The sequence below is a fragment of the Schistocerca serialis genome, chromosome 11, assembly GCF_023864345.2.
Source record: "Schistocerca serialis cubense isolate TAMUIC-IGC-003099 chromosome 11, iqSchSeri2.2, whole genome shotgun sequence".
In the NCBI taxonomy this organism is placed as follows: Eukaryota; Metazoa; Arthropoda; class Insecta; order Orthoptera; family Acrididae; genus Schistocerca; species Schistocerca serialis.
The window spans coordinates 120,137,917-120,153,925 of NC_064648.1; the positions used below are offsets into that span (position 1 = coordinate 120,137,917).

Sequence of the window (16,009 nt, forward strand, 5' to 3'; positions counted from 1 at the left end):
ACTGCTTTCACTGACCATTTACCAAGTTCATTAATGGAACTGTCAAAGGCAACAGTTTTCTTAATTAGTTTATTTTCCTCCCATGTTGCTTATGTAATTTCTGCAGTTATCTGCTACATCTTCCATGCCAAGTGTCTTTAAAGACAGGCCTCCCTTTCCAAGTCAGTCACCACATTCGTGAAGCAAACAAGTCTCTTGCTTCACATGCCCAACTAATGTTTCTTATGTCACATGCTACAGTAAGTTCTTCAAAGTTACCACACAAAGGTCAAAATTCAAGCAGTACCCACATATGCAGACATCTCTAGGTGGGGGTGGAACTACCCACTTAGGTCTTAGTGCATAAAATTTTTATCTTCCAATATGTGAAGTTGTATAGTTGCTCTTATAAATTGCAAAAGTTTCTTTAATACTGCTAGTCATGCACCTCTTCACTTTCACAACTTTCTGACCTGTTACTGTTATAGTTTCTTTTTGTTGGCACTCTGGTGAGAAGTCCCATTTATCTTACACATAAAATGACCACTATTTGAACCGGAGCTGCTTCTACAGGATGACCATAATAGGGGTCTGGTCTTCCAAAGACTTTTTACAGACCTCACATTTCTTAATTTGTCTACCATGTACTTTGATACTGATGGAACATGGTTCAAAATTTTTTTCTTTGAAAATGTCTCTGGAATAATAGTTAAAACCAGCACCTTTCTCACTGTAGGATGCACAATATTCAACAACTGAATAGATATTTGTGAAAAATTCCTGAAGAGGTGGAACTGTATTTTGGTTAATTTTCTTCTGAAGATGGAATTTCTACTTTGAAGAGTGTGATCAGTTTTGTTGTACTGTATTGATCCATAGCTTTATTAATTTCTCTGCACTTTTTGGTGCATAGAGCTTGTGACTCAGCTTCACTGATTATGGTTTTTTAACAGGACTAACACCTACCTCTGTAGTTGACCGAATCAGGGTATTTAATTCTTCCTCTACTGATGCAAAATCTGCATCATCTGCACCTTGTTCAGATACTATCACCATTCTTCTGTCAAAACATTTAGAACACAAAAAGTCGTCACTGGAAACATCTTCATCTTCACTTTGAAGCGGGCTCTTTACCTGAACAAAGTCTGTTTTTGTTTGTCTTCTATATATCACTCTTATATGGATATGCAAATAGCCAGCACATTTCACTGTCCTGTGGCCACAGTCAGAAGACATTTCTGACAGTCCTTTTCACAAAACATACTGCAACTGTCAACTGGCTAATTCCTCATGAAAACCCAGAACTCATTGGATGGTCTCAGATTTCTTAGAAGCCTCTTCAGTAATCAAATTATTATTGAAGCTGAGCAAATACAATACAGAAACCTGCAATGAACAACCATGACAAAGAAACTGACAAGAAACTACAATAAAGTTGAAGAATGCTCGAATCCCTAGCAACTAGACCACCCCCCCCCCCCCCCTCACAAACTGTCATATTAAAGGATGTGCACAACAGTAATCCTATATCCTCTAGATATTTCAGATATTCTGTGCACAATGGCAATTTTGTTTGTTGTTTCAAGTTGTAGGTGTCAAAGCTGCATTTAGTTTCACTGGAGTCTTACATGATTTATACTGGGGGAGGGGTGGGGGGAAGGAGAGAACCTAATCTCTCCAAAAGAAAAAGAAGAAAACACACACACACACACACACACACACACACACACACACACACACACACACACACACACAAACTGTACCCCATATTTTGAAATCTTGTAGTATGTATCAAAATAAGAAGAAATGTCCAGTAAACAAGGGCTCTAGAAACCATACCTGAAAGAGCTATGAACACTTTCATATTCACTACTGTTAAACATCTCTTCTTCCACAACCTTTTTTACTTTATCTGCCACTTTCAGTGTGGAATAACACACTTCCATTGTACCAGTAAGTGCAAAAATAAAAACATATAATTATTTCATACACTCACCATGAGCTGGTTCCATTAGAACTCTTATGTGCTGCATTCAGACATAAGTGAATCCAGTTTACACTGGCATGTTTACTGCATGCTGTATCCATGGACAATAAAGAAATGCATCCTTATTTGTTTACTGTATTCTGCAGGGCATCCATAATAGCAAAGAGTTTGCAGCAGAAGAGTGTTTCATACTAGCAAAGAAGAAAATTTGCTCCTCTCAAGGTATGCATTTAGCTCACGTTTACTGGATATTTTTGTCTTCCCAAAATATAACACTTTAACATCATCTATGAACACAGAACTTTACACTACTACTTTTCTCTCGGCACTATTTATGATTTTGAAAAGTTTTAGGACCAACAATCTCAATTTAATCTTACCACTAGAGTGCGGCCAATGACGTTGTGATCTCCAGTCAGTGAGATGATCTTGTCAGTGATGTTGACTTTGGCAACTCCGTCTCCACCTGCCTCTACGTTGCCCAGATCACCAACATGGCGGTCAGCGTCCTCGGGACCAGCATGGTCCTTGCTGTGGGGGTTGAAATGTGCACCAGCACTCATGCATCCTGAAACCATTTGCAATGGAAGCTAATGCCAGTGTTCAGATGTTGGGCAAAAATCTGAAGTCACATGTATGAGGAAATGAAAATGATGCTGGTTTACTGAAAAGTATCTAACAAAAAATAAATCTGAGAGAAGGTGGGAAGGAGAGGGGGAGAATTTCTACAATTTAAGCTTTTTGATGCTTGCTTCGCCGTTATTCCAACATTCGAGCTCAGAACTCCATGTGCATTATGTGGGGCTTCAAAAGTAACTTACACTATTGTTTCACGCTACGGCTGTTCCACAACAAAAAAGGTGCATTCTCTCCACAGATTACAAGTCCTGGATGTCCTGAAGACAACAGTTCTGTTGCAGTATGAATAACAGATGCATCACAGTGTGCAACTGAAGTGGCAAGGCAACTGGAGATTTACACCATAGTATAAGCATGCGGGACAGTAAAATTCTTGTGGGCTAAATGTCTAAATTGCACACAGACCAAATTCAGCGTCACGTCCTACTGTAATGAAATGGTGCCAAAAATTTGATTAAGCCCACACAGGCAAGGGTGATGTTGATCAGAAAGTCCAGATTTTGCACCAAGCAGTTTCCGCCTTTAAGGTAAGCTGAAAATTTTCCATTTCTGCACAACTTCAATTTCTCTTACTAAAGGCACTTTATAAGGAAAATAAACTGCAAACAGCAACAGGTTTGAAGGCCAAACAGCAACTTACATGGGGTATAAAGGACCAAGCTACAGGGTCTTAAGTCCCTTTTTCCTCCCGCAAACAAGTCTCAAGGTAAAACAACTCCCAAAATTAGTTCATGATAGTAGTAGGGCGTAAAAGTAATAGGGGAAAAAACAATGAAAGAGAAAATGATGGAAGCAAACAAAGAGCAGAAAACAAACCACAAGGAAAAGTAGAGGAAGGTATCAAAATCATTGAGGAGATGGCCTGGGCTGGCTGATCACAAGAATAAAAAAGGATGAACCACCCACTCCGCACCACACTAAAATATCCAGCCTAAAAGACAAGGTAAGATGAACACACACAGCAAAAATAGGAACATCAAGGCAAACAAAATGCAAAGAAATAGTGACAAAGAAATAACATGAATGGAGGGTGGAGGCATTTAAAAGAAGGCTAGATGCCCACCCTTATATTGCATGATAAAACTACCATCACAAATAAAACAAAATAATCGGCCATTGAGACATTGTCGGCCAGCATCGCGGGTAGAATGCTGAGAAGGTTAAAAGCCCACCCCAGAGTGGCTATAATTGGACAGTCCAACAATACGTTGACGTCTGTCATAGGGGAACCACAGCGACACCAAGGTGGATCCTCACGACGGAGGTGGTGGCCATGTGTTAGCCACATATTGCTGATACGGGGCCAGCAAAAGACAACAGAGCCCCTGCAAGTGACTCGCATGGACGACCACCACACACTCTGCATCTTCTTGGTACCGTGGAGTTTATTTGGTGTACTGAGGGTGCACTACCAGATAGCAAAAACTTTGCAGCAGAAGACTGATCACAAATCAGCCTCCAGCAGGCCAATCTCCAGAATTGGTCTACTTGTTGCCTGTCTGGCCAGGCAGTCAGCAAGTTCATTGCCTTTTATCCCGGCATGTCCTGGGGTCCTAATGAAGGTCACTGAATGAGCACTGTTACCAAGGGTATAAACAAAATTCTTGATAGTCATTACCAAAGGATGTCGAGGGAAGCAGTGGTAGAGAGATTTTAAGCTGCGTAAGGAGTTGCTACAGATGAAGTAGCAGATATGGGCAAGAGCGTGATAGATGGCTACCAATTCAGCAGTGAAGACACTGCAGCTATCTGGCAAGGAGCACTGCTCAGCATGTCAAATGTGAACCTCAGCAAAACCATCAAGACCGTCTACATTTGATCCATCGGTGCAGACTATTTCTGAGCCCTAGAACTAGCCAACAAGAGAAAAATTGCCAGTAGAGTTCCTCAGGTGGAACCAAGCCTTTTCGGCCTTGCAATCGGTCCAGCCGAAGCCGTGGCCAGGGTATGGACCATGGAGGTCTACATAAATTGATTCGCAGGAAAGGTGCTAAAGGGGAAGCGCCAAGTTCAGTAAAGAAGCAACTTTACACAGATGTCAAAGGGATTCCCAGTTCTAGGCTGCTGTTGTGGGAGATGGAGTGCCATGTTAGGGAAAATAAGATGGTAATTTGGATGGCAACAAACTATGAATGTGGTCAGTATAATTTGCAAGCAATAGTTTCTGCTGGAGCCATAATGGAGGCACGCCAGATTCCAGGAGGAGGCTGTTCACTGGGCTCATTTGGAAACTTCCTGTCACGAGCCAAACTCCAAATTGGTGGACAAGGTCCACCAGACACAGTGCGATGCTGAACCATAGACCAGCCTCCCATAGTCAATACATGACTGTATGAGGACATTGTATAGCTCCAGCAGTGTAGGATAATCAGCATCCCAGTCCGTGTGGCTCAAGCATCGAATAATAAAGATGCCACCAGCACTTGTCCTTAAGCTGATGAAGATGGGGAATCCAAGTTACGCGGACATCTAAGACGATGTCCCAAAAAGACAAGTCTCCACTACATCAAGGAGCTGGTCATCAAGGTAAAGTTCTTGATGGGGTGAACAGGACGAAGACAGAAGTGCACAATGCAAGTCTTGACAGCCAAAAACAAAGCCGTGAGTGAGAGCCCACGACTGCCTTCCATATAGCTCCCTACAGCTAGCTTTCAGCCACACCAATAGGAGGAACAAAACGAAATACAAAAATCTTCGGCATACAGGAGGGGAGATACTGAGGACCCTACTGCTAATGTGAGACCACTGACGGCAATTAAAGGGTGGGACGCTCAGGACAGAACGCTGTGGGACCCCATTCTCTTGTATATGGAATGCACTATGGGAAGCACAGACATGAACTCAAAGTGCAGAGGAAAAAAGTTCTGTATAAAAATTGGGAGCAGGTCCTGGAGACACTACTCGTGCAAAGTAGTGAGGATATGGTGTCGCCAAGTGACTGGGAAAAGGCCGATCGAATGGCCGACTCCAGATGGGCCATGATGTCGATGGTGGAGTGCCCTTTGCAAAAACTGCCCTGGGACTGAGCCAGAAAAGCTCAATACCCTGGGAGCCAACCCAACTGCCAGCTCACCATACATTTCAGCAGCTTGCACAGAACGTTTGTGAGGCTGATAGGATGATAGCTATCATCAACATCTAGTGGGTTCTTCTCAGGCTCTAGCACAGGAATGATGATCATTTCTCACCATGCGATGGGAATTTGTCATTGCTCCAGATGCAGTTTTAGATGGCAAGGAAAGGGTGCTGGTAAGCTGCTGATAGATGTGTAAGCATTTGGGAATGGATGCGGTCTGGGCCAGGGGATGTGTCAGGACAGTCGGCAAGTGCACAGACATTCCCACTCACTGAAGGAAGCATCGTACAACTCAGGGTGGCACGGAGCAAAAGAATGGTGTTGTCGTTCCGCCCACTGTTTGACGAGACGAAAGGTGGGACGGTAACTCTGAGATGCAGATGTGGGAGCATAGTGCTTGGCGAGACACTCTACAATTACACCTGGATCAGCAGATACAGTTCCATGTGTAGTAATTCCAGATACACCTAGAGGCATCTGTTAGCCATAAAGTCGTCTGAGCTTGGTCCAAACCTGGGAAGGAGAGGTTTGTGTGCTAATGGTGGAGACGTGGCACTCCCAACACTCCTGCTTCTGTCATCTGATGATTAGGCCGACCTGGGCACAGACCCGTTTGAAGGCAATGCGGTTCTCCAGGGATGAGTGGCACTTATGACATTGAAGGGCCCACCTACTGTGTGCAATGGCCACAGTGATTTCCGGAGACCATCAAGAACTGACTTCTATCGGGGGCAACCTGATGAACACGGGATTGCCGATTCAACTACAGCAACAATGGTGGTAGTGATGCTGAGGCTCACCTCATTGATGTTACCAAGCAACAGAGAATCAACAGTGGTAAAGAGGTGAAAGCATCTGTCAGCCTTGGAAAGAGGCTATCTGGGAGAGTGTGCAGTGTCGAGATTAAGTATGCTGGGGTAAGGACAGGGAGAGTGGAAAGTGGTCATTACCACACAAGTCATTGCAAGCTCTCTAGGGATAGATGGCAGAAGGCCAAGACAGCAAACAGAGATCAATGGCGGAGTATGTGCCATGTGTCACACTGAAATGTGTAGAGGCACCTGTATTTAGGATGCAAAGATTGAGTTAATACACCAGGCGATGCATCACCTTCTGAAGGGAGGTAGATGTTACAGATGCTAATTTCCCATGTTGTTCTCACCCTGACAGCCACAGCTTCTAAAGGTGTTTGAAGAGGCACAGGTTTGCTACAGACAGAGGTAAGGGCATAGGTACAAACTCCAACTGATTGCTTGTCAAATGCAGTCCGGTTTTTGTAGTACCCCCAATAGCCACAAAGGGTCCACTTTGCCAGAAACCAGGTTTCCTGAAGGACAATGAAAAAAGAAGGTGTAACACTTAAAAAGTAGACATAACTCAGCCCAGTGGGAGAAAAAACCGCCACAGTTCCACTAGAGAATGACACTTTGTCCTCAGGGGATGCCAGAATTTTCACCTCATCCTCGGACAAACAGCCATGGAGGAGTGGTGGCTCTGGAGTGACTGGAGGCTCCCATGTCTTAGCGGACTACTACTTTGTTGGTTTGTGCCCTCTCGACACTCCTTAGGGGCTTGCTGGGAGGGCTTCTCAGAAGTAGCTTCATTAATAGTGGAAGATCATGAAGCCCTTCGACCAGTGGCCAGTGGCTTTCTGCCACTGGCTGGGGTCCACTTGACCACAAGGGGTGGGGGCATGGAAGGTAGTCCCAATGGACCCCTTCCACTTCAGAGGAGGAGCCAGCGGGGACTGTCCAGGGCCTTTTATCCATAACTTTCCACTCCTTTTGGAGTTCTGGGCAGTCAGGTGAGCAGGAGGATGTACTCTCCACAGTTGACATGTGGGAGGAGGCAGCAAACATCCGCAGTCTCTAGATGGGGGCACTGGATATGCACCAGAAGGACATGTACCTGAATTTCAAGCACTTAAAGCACCGCGAAGTAGAGAGACATAAGGTTTGAAGTCACAGTGGTACACCGCCACATTGACCTTTTTAGGTAACAAATCATCCTCAAACACCAAGATGAAGGCACTGGTAAAAAGCCTACTGTCGTCTTTAGGCCTCCTATAGACACACCTGAAGAAGTGAACGCCCTGTCGTTTCAAATTGGCACATAGCACGAAGCTCGTCGTCCAACTGCAACAGGAGGTCGTTCTGAAAAGTAATTCGCTGGACCATGTTGGACAGCACTGTCACTTGCCCAAAATTATCCTTCAAATGCCCAGCAAAAGATGACTGTCAACTTCATTGCAGGTCATCCGCCCTGACGCCACCCACTCTGATAAGGAACTCTCCCCACAGGTGGCACCCAGTCGGAGCAAAGGCCACCTGGCATGATGCTCGTTGCCAGGAGTCCTGATGCCCAAAGAACATGAGCATCTACTCCTTGGCATATGTGGAGAGTTCTGAGCTCTGGCATCAAGAGTGCATCCCTGTGTTGTAAAGGGGTTGTCACCAAATGGGTACGTAACAGCTCCACCACAACGAGCTAGCTACCATGCTGGATGATGGGTGCCGAGAAATCCCATATTTTCTTAGGGCAAAGGAGGGTAGTGGACTATGGAAGTAGACCATGTACCCGTAAGGTATCCTTGCCCAGATAACTGGATTGGAGATGCAGATCCAGGACAATATAAGGTGCAGAAGGTCTAATCACACACACTAGATCTATGGCACACCACGTAAGGCATCCATCCTCAAATGACCCACACTTCGGATAATTTTGAAAGAGATGTAGCCTAGGTAAAACCCTGAAAGGGGGACCATAACAGTGCCAAGAAGTGGGAGACACCTTTTAGTTGCCTCTTATGACAGACAGGAATACCTAGGGGTTATTCTAACCCCAGACCCACAACTTTGAACGAGAACACTGCATGTGAACAACTTGTTTTAGCAAGTCAGCTGCTTTAAGTAGAAACTAAAAGGCATTAGAGCAGTCCCTATTACCTGCCTCCAAGGCTTTATTTTACAACCACATCATCCACTTAGGATGGGGTAGAATGTGCTATTATTGAAAAAAGAACTTTGCTAAGTAGAAGTTATGATTGTTTAGAATCTTGTTCAACTACCTCACTCACATAAAGCAACCACATCACATACAGAAAGAAACATGAAATTCACTATCAACACAGACTTAGGGATCCTGACGGGCCACGATGACAACTGACCATGACAATATAGTTTCACAATGGTGGCCCTGAAAATGATTACTGCACTACCAGTGTTCACCCTCACCAATTGGGCTGTTTAACTCCAACATCTTGAGTGATGTTAAAGAACATCCGTTAATTCCTCAATATGAACTTATGTTAACTTTCAGCTCAGTGCTATGACAAAAGCAACAAATTATTAAGTTACTGTAATAAGCATTGTATTGTGTTACTATTACTGTAGATAATGTACTCCTGATACAGGCAATTCAGTATTAACTAGTAACAATTATACTTAGTGTTTTGTCATGGTCCTGAACAATACACACATTATTCCATCTTATTCTAAGTTGGGGCCTATACAACAGCAACAGTTGAAATAATTCAACCATCTGTCCTCTTACGAGAAGTGTTAAATTGAATTCAATTAGTAAATAAACCTTTAAAGGCATCCAGACTGCTCTTTGAGCAAATGGTACCTGTACTTTGTATTATTGACAGCGATTTTTTGTTTTGTTTTTGATTGGTTCCTACCGAATGAAAACTCTGCAGTTTTCTGACTACAACAGCTATTTCTACGAACCTGCATTTATTAGAAGCAAACATTGCTGAGGCAACACTTTTTACCACATATCTGAACGTCATTCAATTTCAAACCGATCAATACTGGAGTGCGATAATTTTATTCCACGATACAAATTATGAGGACAATTTACAAAACTTTAACAGTTTCACGCACTTCCTATGTAACTGGGATTTCCATAGAAAACTTAAAGCCAGAACATGCAACTTTTATTTCTCAGAGACTGGTTACGCGAGTAGCATTACCACTTGAATTCTTGATTTAATTTCGTAATAAGATTTATGAGCCTAGTTACACAGCAGCTCGTCAACTCTAATAACCGCTTATGATCAGTATGATTCAAAACCTATTTGCACGAGCCAAGACCGAAGAAAAAATTTCTTTACACGACGGCGGTCACTATTTGTTTGCCTGGTACCTGTCTCGTGTGAAGTCATTACATGTTTCGTATTTATATTATTTTCAAATATTCAACCTGTAAACAGAAAATTTTTTGGGCCGAAACTGCTTTGCCACAGTCTTCACAAATAGACTTTACTATCTCCTGACAAAACACAGTCACGCTGAGACAAGAGAAACTTGCTTCGGTATAGAAAATTTAATGAGCCAAATATGTTGACCAGCGTATAATGCTTAAGTTTGTGCCATCGGTTGTGCTAGCGCTTTCTGCTACCTTACACCTGATGGAAAGTGTTACATAATGCAAGTTGATTAAAAGATGCTAGTCATTGTAGGAACAGTGACTTAGCAGCATTGACAATTGATACATCTTATAGCTATCCAGATATTTCCGCAACTGTTTTGCTTTCCTCTTTTACTACAAAGGCCTTATGACGTTACCTCAAATAGATTTACGCCAACGCCCCACGAAACTCCTTTTAGTCTTAAAACGAACGCTCCGTACGTTAAATAGAAGTTTCCTTGAGCATCTACAGCATTTATTGCTCATAGTGCCCCGAACTTACCGTTTGTATTATCGCCAAATTCGTGCACATGGAAGCCGTGCAAACCTTTTGTTAAGCCGGTTATTTCACCTGTTACCTTGACGGGAGAATTTGCACCCTGAAAAAAAAAAACAGAAATGATCCATGTTCTTGTCTACTTTCTACAGATTTCTTTACTAAAAACTAAGGATACAAACCTCCTGCTCAAAGTGAACAGTTCCTTTTACCTGTTCACCGTTCAACACGCAAACTGCTTTGATAGTCATGGCTGCAATAAAAGTTGTCACTAACTACGTAGACTACAACCCACTCACAGCTCAGCTTTTTCCTAACTAACAAACCGGCAATGAGTCCGCGGAATGTACTAGAATTGACCTTCAGAATTATCAATTTCTTTCCCTCCTATGAAAGATATACAGCAGTGAATCAACGAAGTACCTTGCTCTCGCACTTGATCGATAGTTATAATTTTCGGTATGTCAGATCTTTGGGAGATTTTTGTTAAATTTTACCACTCCATATTATTTACTCGTTTCGTCGAAAATGTTAATCCATCAATCACAAATGTTTGTAAGAAACGAAAATGGAAAACTCAATACGTTCATTTAGCTACGTGGTTTAATACACTTACAAAAGGTATCTTCGACTCTACATCTAAAGTAGAAATGGTATGGTGGAAGTACCTATATAAAAACTGTCCCGTTGATAGAAATATGCAATATCCACACAGTATCATTGTTAATTAAATCAGTGGCTGGAGATGTCACTGGAAATGTGTTTGAAAGTTTTTGGTGCACAACATTTTAACTCACTTTTTGTGCTTTGATTATATCTCTGCCGTTCCTTGTAGTCAGGAGTACGTTTTAATGCTTTATAAGACATTTTGATACGTCAAAATGTTTATCATTTAGTTCTTACCCACAGTATTGTTAATTTTGGATCAATTTCCATTTCTTGCACCGCGTAATAGAATTAAAACTCCATTGAGTTATTATTACTGTACTGTAAAATCTTTGGTTCAAGTGATTAATCTGGAAACATCTTTGGTGACGCTCGGAAAAAAGATCTATGCATCATAGCTTATAGCTTTGTTCTCATTGGAAGTATTATGGTTGCAGAGGTTAGAATGTTGTCTGTAGTATCAGCGCTTCGAAATGTAAAAATGTTTCTGTAGGATGATCTGTGTATGTGATTGACTGTATTAGCAACTTTCCACACTGTATAGGATATTTTTACGATTGGACACAGTATCACGATGCAGTGTCAGGTGCGCGGCATGGCGGATGTGGCCGAAGGGGCGCAGCAAGTTGACACGTTGCCGAAGCCAGGCCGTGTGAATGAAGGTATGGGTGTTGTAAGCTAATTGGGATAATATAGGTTTCTAACAGTTGTCATGTATAAATAAGGCCTGTTAGTACCATAGATTTCCATGGTTGTATGTGTGTACTACTTGTTTTCAGAACCTCTTACCACTGCAGACTTTACCAATCTAAGATATGTTGGCTATGTTTCATGACCTACATTTGAGAGTAATGGTAAAATCGGCAATTTACTTAGCATCGGTATCGACCAACATCGTATTAAACTTCCAATCGTGCCGTTGACAATACTACGTATGTTTTGCCCATCGATACTTTATTTGGTTTGTGTGTTATTCATTTGAAGACTGTCAAACAGTAGTGGTTAGCGTATTACCGTTCATGTATTCTCATTGAGCATGAAGTTACTAAAGTTTGTGTAGCTGGAAGTAGTTCAGGTAGACACATTGCTGCCGGTTAATGACACTTTCGAAATTCCTAACTACCCGTGAAATATACTTACGCAGAATAACTCGGCACCTGATGGTATTAAATAGCTTATCTATTTTATCTCCCGGCGGGGGGGGGGGGGGGGGTGTGTGTGTGTAAAACCACTGTATTTTGGGAACTGACTAATCATTATTAAACTTCTAACATTCTGCGTCATGCTCCATTTTGTAGTTTTAACTGCCCTGTGGGTAAATTTTTTCCCAATTCTAGAAGCTGTCAACATTTGACAAACTACCTACGGACAGGTGGCTGTATGCACGTGAAAGCTTTCCGGAATTTACAGTAGCAAAATCAGTTTTAATTGATGCAGCTCTCCCAGATATGCTAGTTTCTACAGGCCAGTTCTAGTGATGCATCGACCTCATAATTATTTTTATGCTAGTTAAGTGGATATTGCTCAAAGCGCATTAGTTACAATGGTTTTAAACGTACGCTTTGTCTTGTTATATAGGCGTGGTTTGCATTGACAGAAAGGATATCTTTTCACTTGTTCACTTCTGAAGAGAGTAAAACGAATGCCATAATGCTTTTTACTGTACTGTCAAGTGGGCACCGTTAAAATTTCGGGACTAGTGTAGCAGGGGATACAACCCGTCGGCTTTGGACAATGACGTCACAAGTCGCCAATCGAGAAGCGATTCTTCTTAGTGTTGTAGCTCCCTTCAGTGGCTGATAAGTGTTTTTTGGCTTTTTAAAAAAAAAATCTCACAAGATAGAATAAACAGATCCACTTTATTAAGCAATCAGTAAAAAAAAACGAAACTGAAACATAACAGCAAACACGAAAATGGTAAACTGCTCACTGGCGACTTGTGACGTCATTGTCATAAGCCGACGGGTTGTATCCCCTGCTGCACTAGACCCAAAATTTCGTAGCAGTTGGTTTTCTTTTTACAAGTGATGTCGTTGATATTAAGTGGGGTTCGGATATAATGAATTTTTAGATCTTGCTGGGAATAAAGTGATAGCATGTCCATAGGATTTTTCTTTCGTTGATTTGAAATGAGGCTTTTAGCTACTGGTACGTAGTCCTGGGTACGCAAGTAAAAAATCAGGGAATTTTAAATTGATTCCCGTTCTAAACAGATTTCTTATCTTTAAATGACACCGCTCGTAATATTCCTCCAATGCTTTCTGAATGTTTGAGGTTTCTCAAAAGAGTAATAAAGGTTAATTCCGTTTTGTACTTAAAACTTACGGAAACTGGTAAGTTCCTTCCTCGACTTCGGTTGTTGGAATCCAACCGAATATGAAATGGGATTCACATTCGTATTAAGTGTACATTACGGCTACTGTGAATTCACTCGCATGCAATGATCGTGTACAGCATTCAGAGTGAAAGAGTATTTCCAGTTAAACGATCATATTTATTCCTCTTCACAAGATCTAACATTAAATTCGCGTTGATACGCTGAATGTGAAGGTAAAACTTTTGCTATAGACCTATGGCTGCGCCGTGCTAGATTTAAAAAAAGTTCAGGTACTGTGACCTTCCGGGGTCATTTCTGAAATGCCTCAGAACGTTATTAGAACGCCTTTTTTTTTTCGTCGGATACCGATACGACGTATTGGCGCATACTGTCCCAAATTGATAACTGGGCCTACGTACGTTGAAGCTTCTCCGCCGCCCACTTGCCTGTGGTTGTTTACCATCCATGATTTGACCTTCAGGTCTATATAATAGATAAAACTTGTTAAATTCGATATTTCGTACCCAGGGATTTGTCGAACATGCGCGCAGACGTACCAACGAAGTTTGTCAAACTTAACCTGACATTTGAATCGGCTGTCGCAAAGTATTTTGACACTGTCGGGACCGGCTGCAAATGATTCACTTCGTACATTTACTTCTAGCACTGTGTATGAAGAAACAATGCGATGGGCCAGGGAAGAATTAAGAGAAATATGCCCGTAAAAATCTAATAAATGCTCATCGGACAACGCCGTCCGTGACAGAATCGGAGAGCTCTGATAATTTATTGCGCTTTGCGCAGAATAGATTTCTCCTTAACGTCATCTTGCGAAAAAATGGATGGAAATGACGCACTTTGGTATTTGCCAGCGCTCTTTTGCTTTATACGTATATAACAGTTAGAAAATCTATCGCGAAACAAGCGCCGCGAACCATCAAACGACGTGCAACGTCTTGTCAAATCACCCGTCAGTCAACATTTCTCTCAAAACGCGTCGAAGCTGCACACTGCCTAATTTACCAAACTAGTTAAGTTTGATAAATCGTTTAGAGATCTTTAGTTTCCTTTCTTTTAAAATGTCAAATTTGCGCAGTGTAGTATTCGGGAAAGTTGACAGATTTTTTGTGAAAATGTCAGCTGGCGGTATTGTAAGTCATAGATTTAAACTGACGGGGTAGTTGACGCGCATGAGCAGATGAAGTACTCGAAAGCAGATATATCATGACCTTGTTGCCACAAATTTAAAAGCAGGGAAATGGGAAGGTTAGTACCAATAGATTACCTATATTTTTCTTGACTGCCTTGTTGTAAATCATGTAATTTCCTTAGCATGGTGGAACTGAACTTGCCGCTATTACCCTTATACGTAAATGGCTGGGCAGTTTAGTCAGCGAAATCCATCTCAACAAACAGACGACGCTCTGGTACAGCTTGCGGAAGCTGTTGGAACGATTTCTGGAACATGTACCATTGCAGTATAACGTTCCACGCCGTCATTGGGCATTGTGCTTCTACTGAACCCTGAAACGAAGTTAAAAGTACTGGACCGCTCATCGTAAGTATCGGAAATGCTTGTCTTTGGAGCGAGCAACGGTTTAACGAAATATCACATACCCATTGCCCGGGTGCTCTGCAAGAAATAATGCAAGCATATCCAACAGGTGTAGTATGTCGTTTATTACCCATAAAAGGCAGAGCATAATAATTTATTAAAAACTCCGTCTATTAATTTCCTGTAACTTTATAATTTACCGTACGTTTTTGAAACCAGGAACCTCATTTTGGTCTGTATCAGGGCGTATAGAAACCTATTGGAACAGCTTTGCTCAGTGAAACTTTCTGGCAGATTAAAACTGTGTGCCCGACCGAGACTCGAACTCGGGACCTTTGCCTTTCGCGGGCGCACAGTTTTAATCTGCCAGAAAGTTTCATATCAGCGCACACTCCGCTGCAGAGTGAAAATCTCATTCTGGAAGCTTTGCTTAGTGGCCGAACGTGCTCTGTTCTCACACAACCGCTTCGCTTTTGAGAACGTAATGTCAGTCGGCAACCTGACATGGTGGAAGTATAAAACACACAGAACTTTAATTTTGTAGTATACTGAATATAAATGGCGGGCATTTCTACCTGGAAGCCATCTTAATGATGCCTGCTCTGCCCCGCGATGTGCAGGTAAATGAATCAGTGTGGGGTAGCGTACGTAATCCACATTCCTACATCCGCAAACTGGAAATACAATTTTACTAAGGCGGTGTTCGGCGACAGTTATCCTCAAAGGGTACACACTAAACATTATGCAAGTAAGGAATGCATGTGAATGGACACGCCGTGTTGTATGGAAGAGTTAGAATTCCGGTGGTAAAATTCCGGGAAGTGAAGATACTAGCAGCTTCCTTCGCTCTCTGATACGACTTCGCATATCTGACTTGTGTGTGCTGTGTTGCGCAGCAATCCCATAAGCCATACTGTTCAGAAATTTAAAAACCGCACACTGGATATAGGAATTAGGTCGTTAATGCCACGCCTTTTCCCTCTCGGAATGCTGCGATTTCAGGGTCTTGCTTCAAAAAATATTTAGATAGTATTGATCTCGTCAAATTCAGACCTTGTTCATTCACAATATAAACATTTAAAAGTTAATTTGGTAAAGTT

The 16,009-nt window shown here is 42.1% G+C and overlaps 2 protein-coding genes across 2 annotated transcripts in view; one reads left to right on the forward strand and one right to left on the reverse strand.

The window, feature by feature from the left end:
* The window catches only part of LOC126427369 (superoxide dismutase [Cu-Zn]), a 17,768-nt gene extending 7,014 nt beyond the window's left edge, over nucleotides 1-10,754 (reverse strand). The window contains exons 1-3 of the mRNA XM_050089718.1: nucleotides 10,554-10,754; nucleotides 10,378-10,474; nucleotides 2,347-2,534 (exon numbers count right to left, since the gene is read on the reverse strand). Coding sequence (XP_049945675.1) covers nucleotides 2,347-2,534; nucleotides 10,378-10,474; nucleotides 10,554-10,622 — 354 coding nt within the window. The 5' untranslated portion in view covers nucleotides 10,623-10,754. The remainder of the gene's footprint in view (nucleotides 1-2,346; nucleotides 2,535-10,377; nucleotides 10,475-10,553) is intronic.
* Nucleotides 10,755-11,418: 664 nt separating this feature from the next.
* LOC126427365 (coiled-coil domain-containing protein 50) overlaps nucleotides 11,419-16,009 on the forward strand; it is a 177,663-nt gene continuing 173,072 nt past the window's right edge. The window contains exon 1 of the mRNA XM_050089714.1: nucleotides 11,419-11,699. Within this exon, the coding sequence (XP_049945671.1) occupies nucleotides 11,612-11,699 (88 nt within the window). The 5' untranslated portion in view covers nucleotides 11,419-11,611. The remainder of the gene's footprint in view (nucleotides 11,700-16,009) is intronic.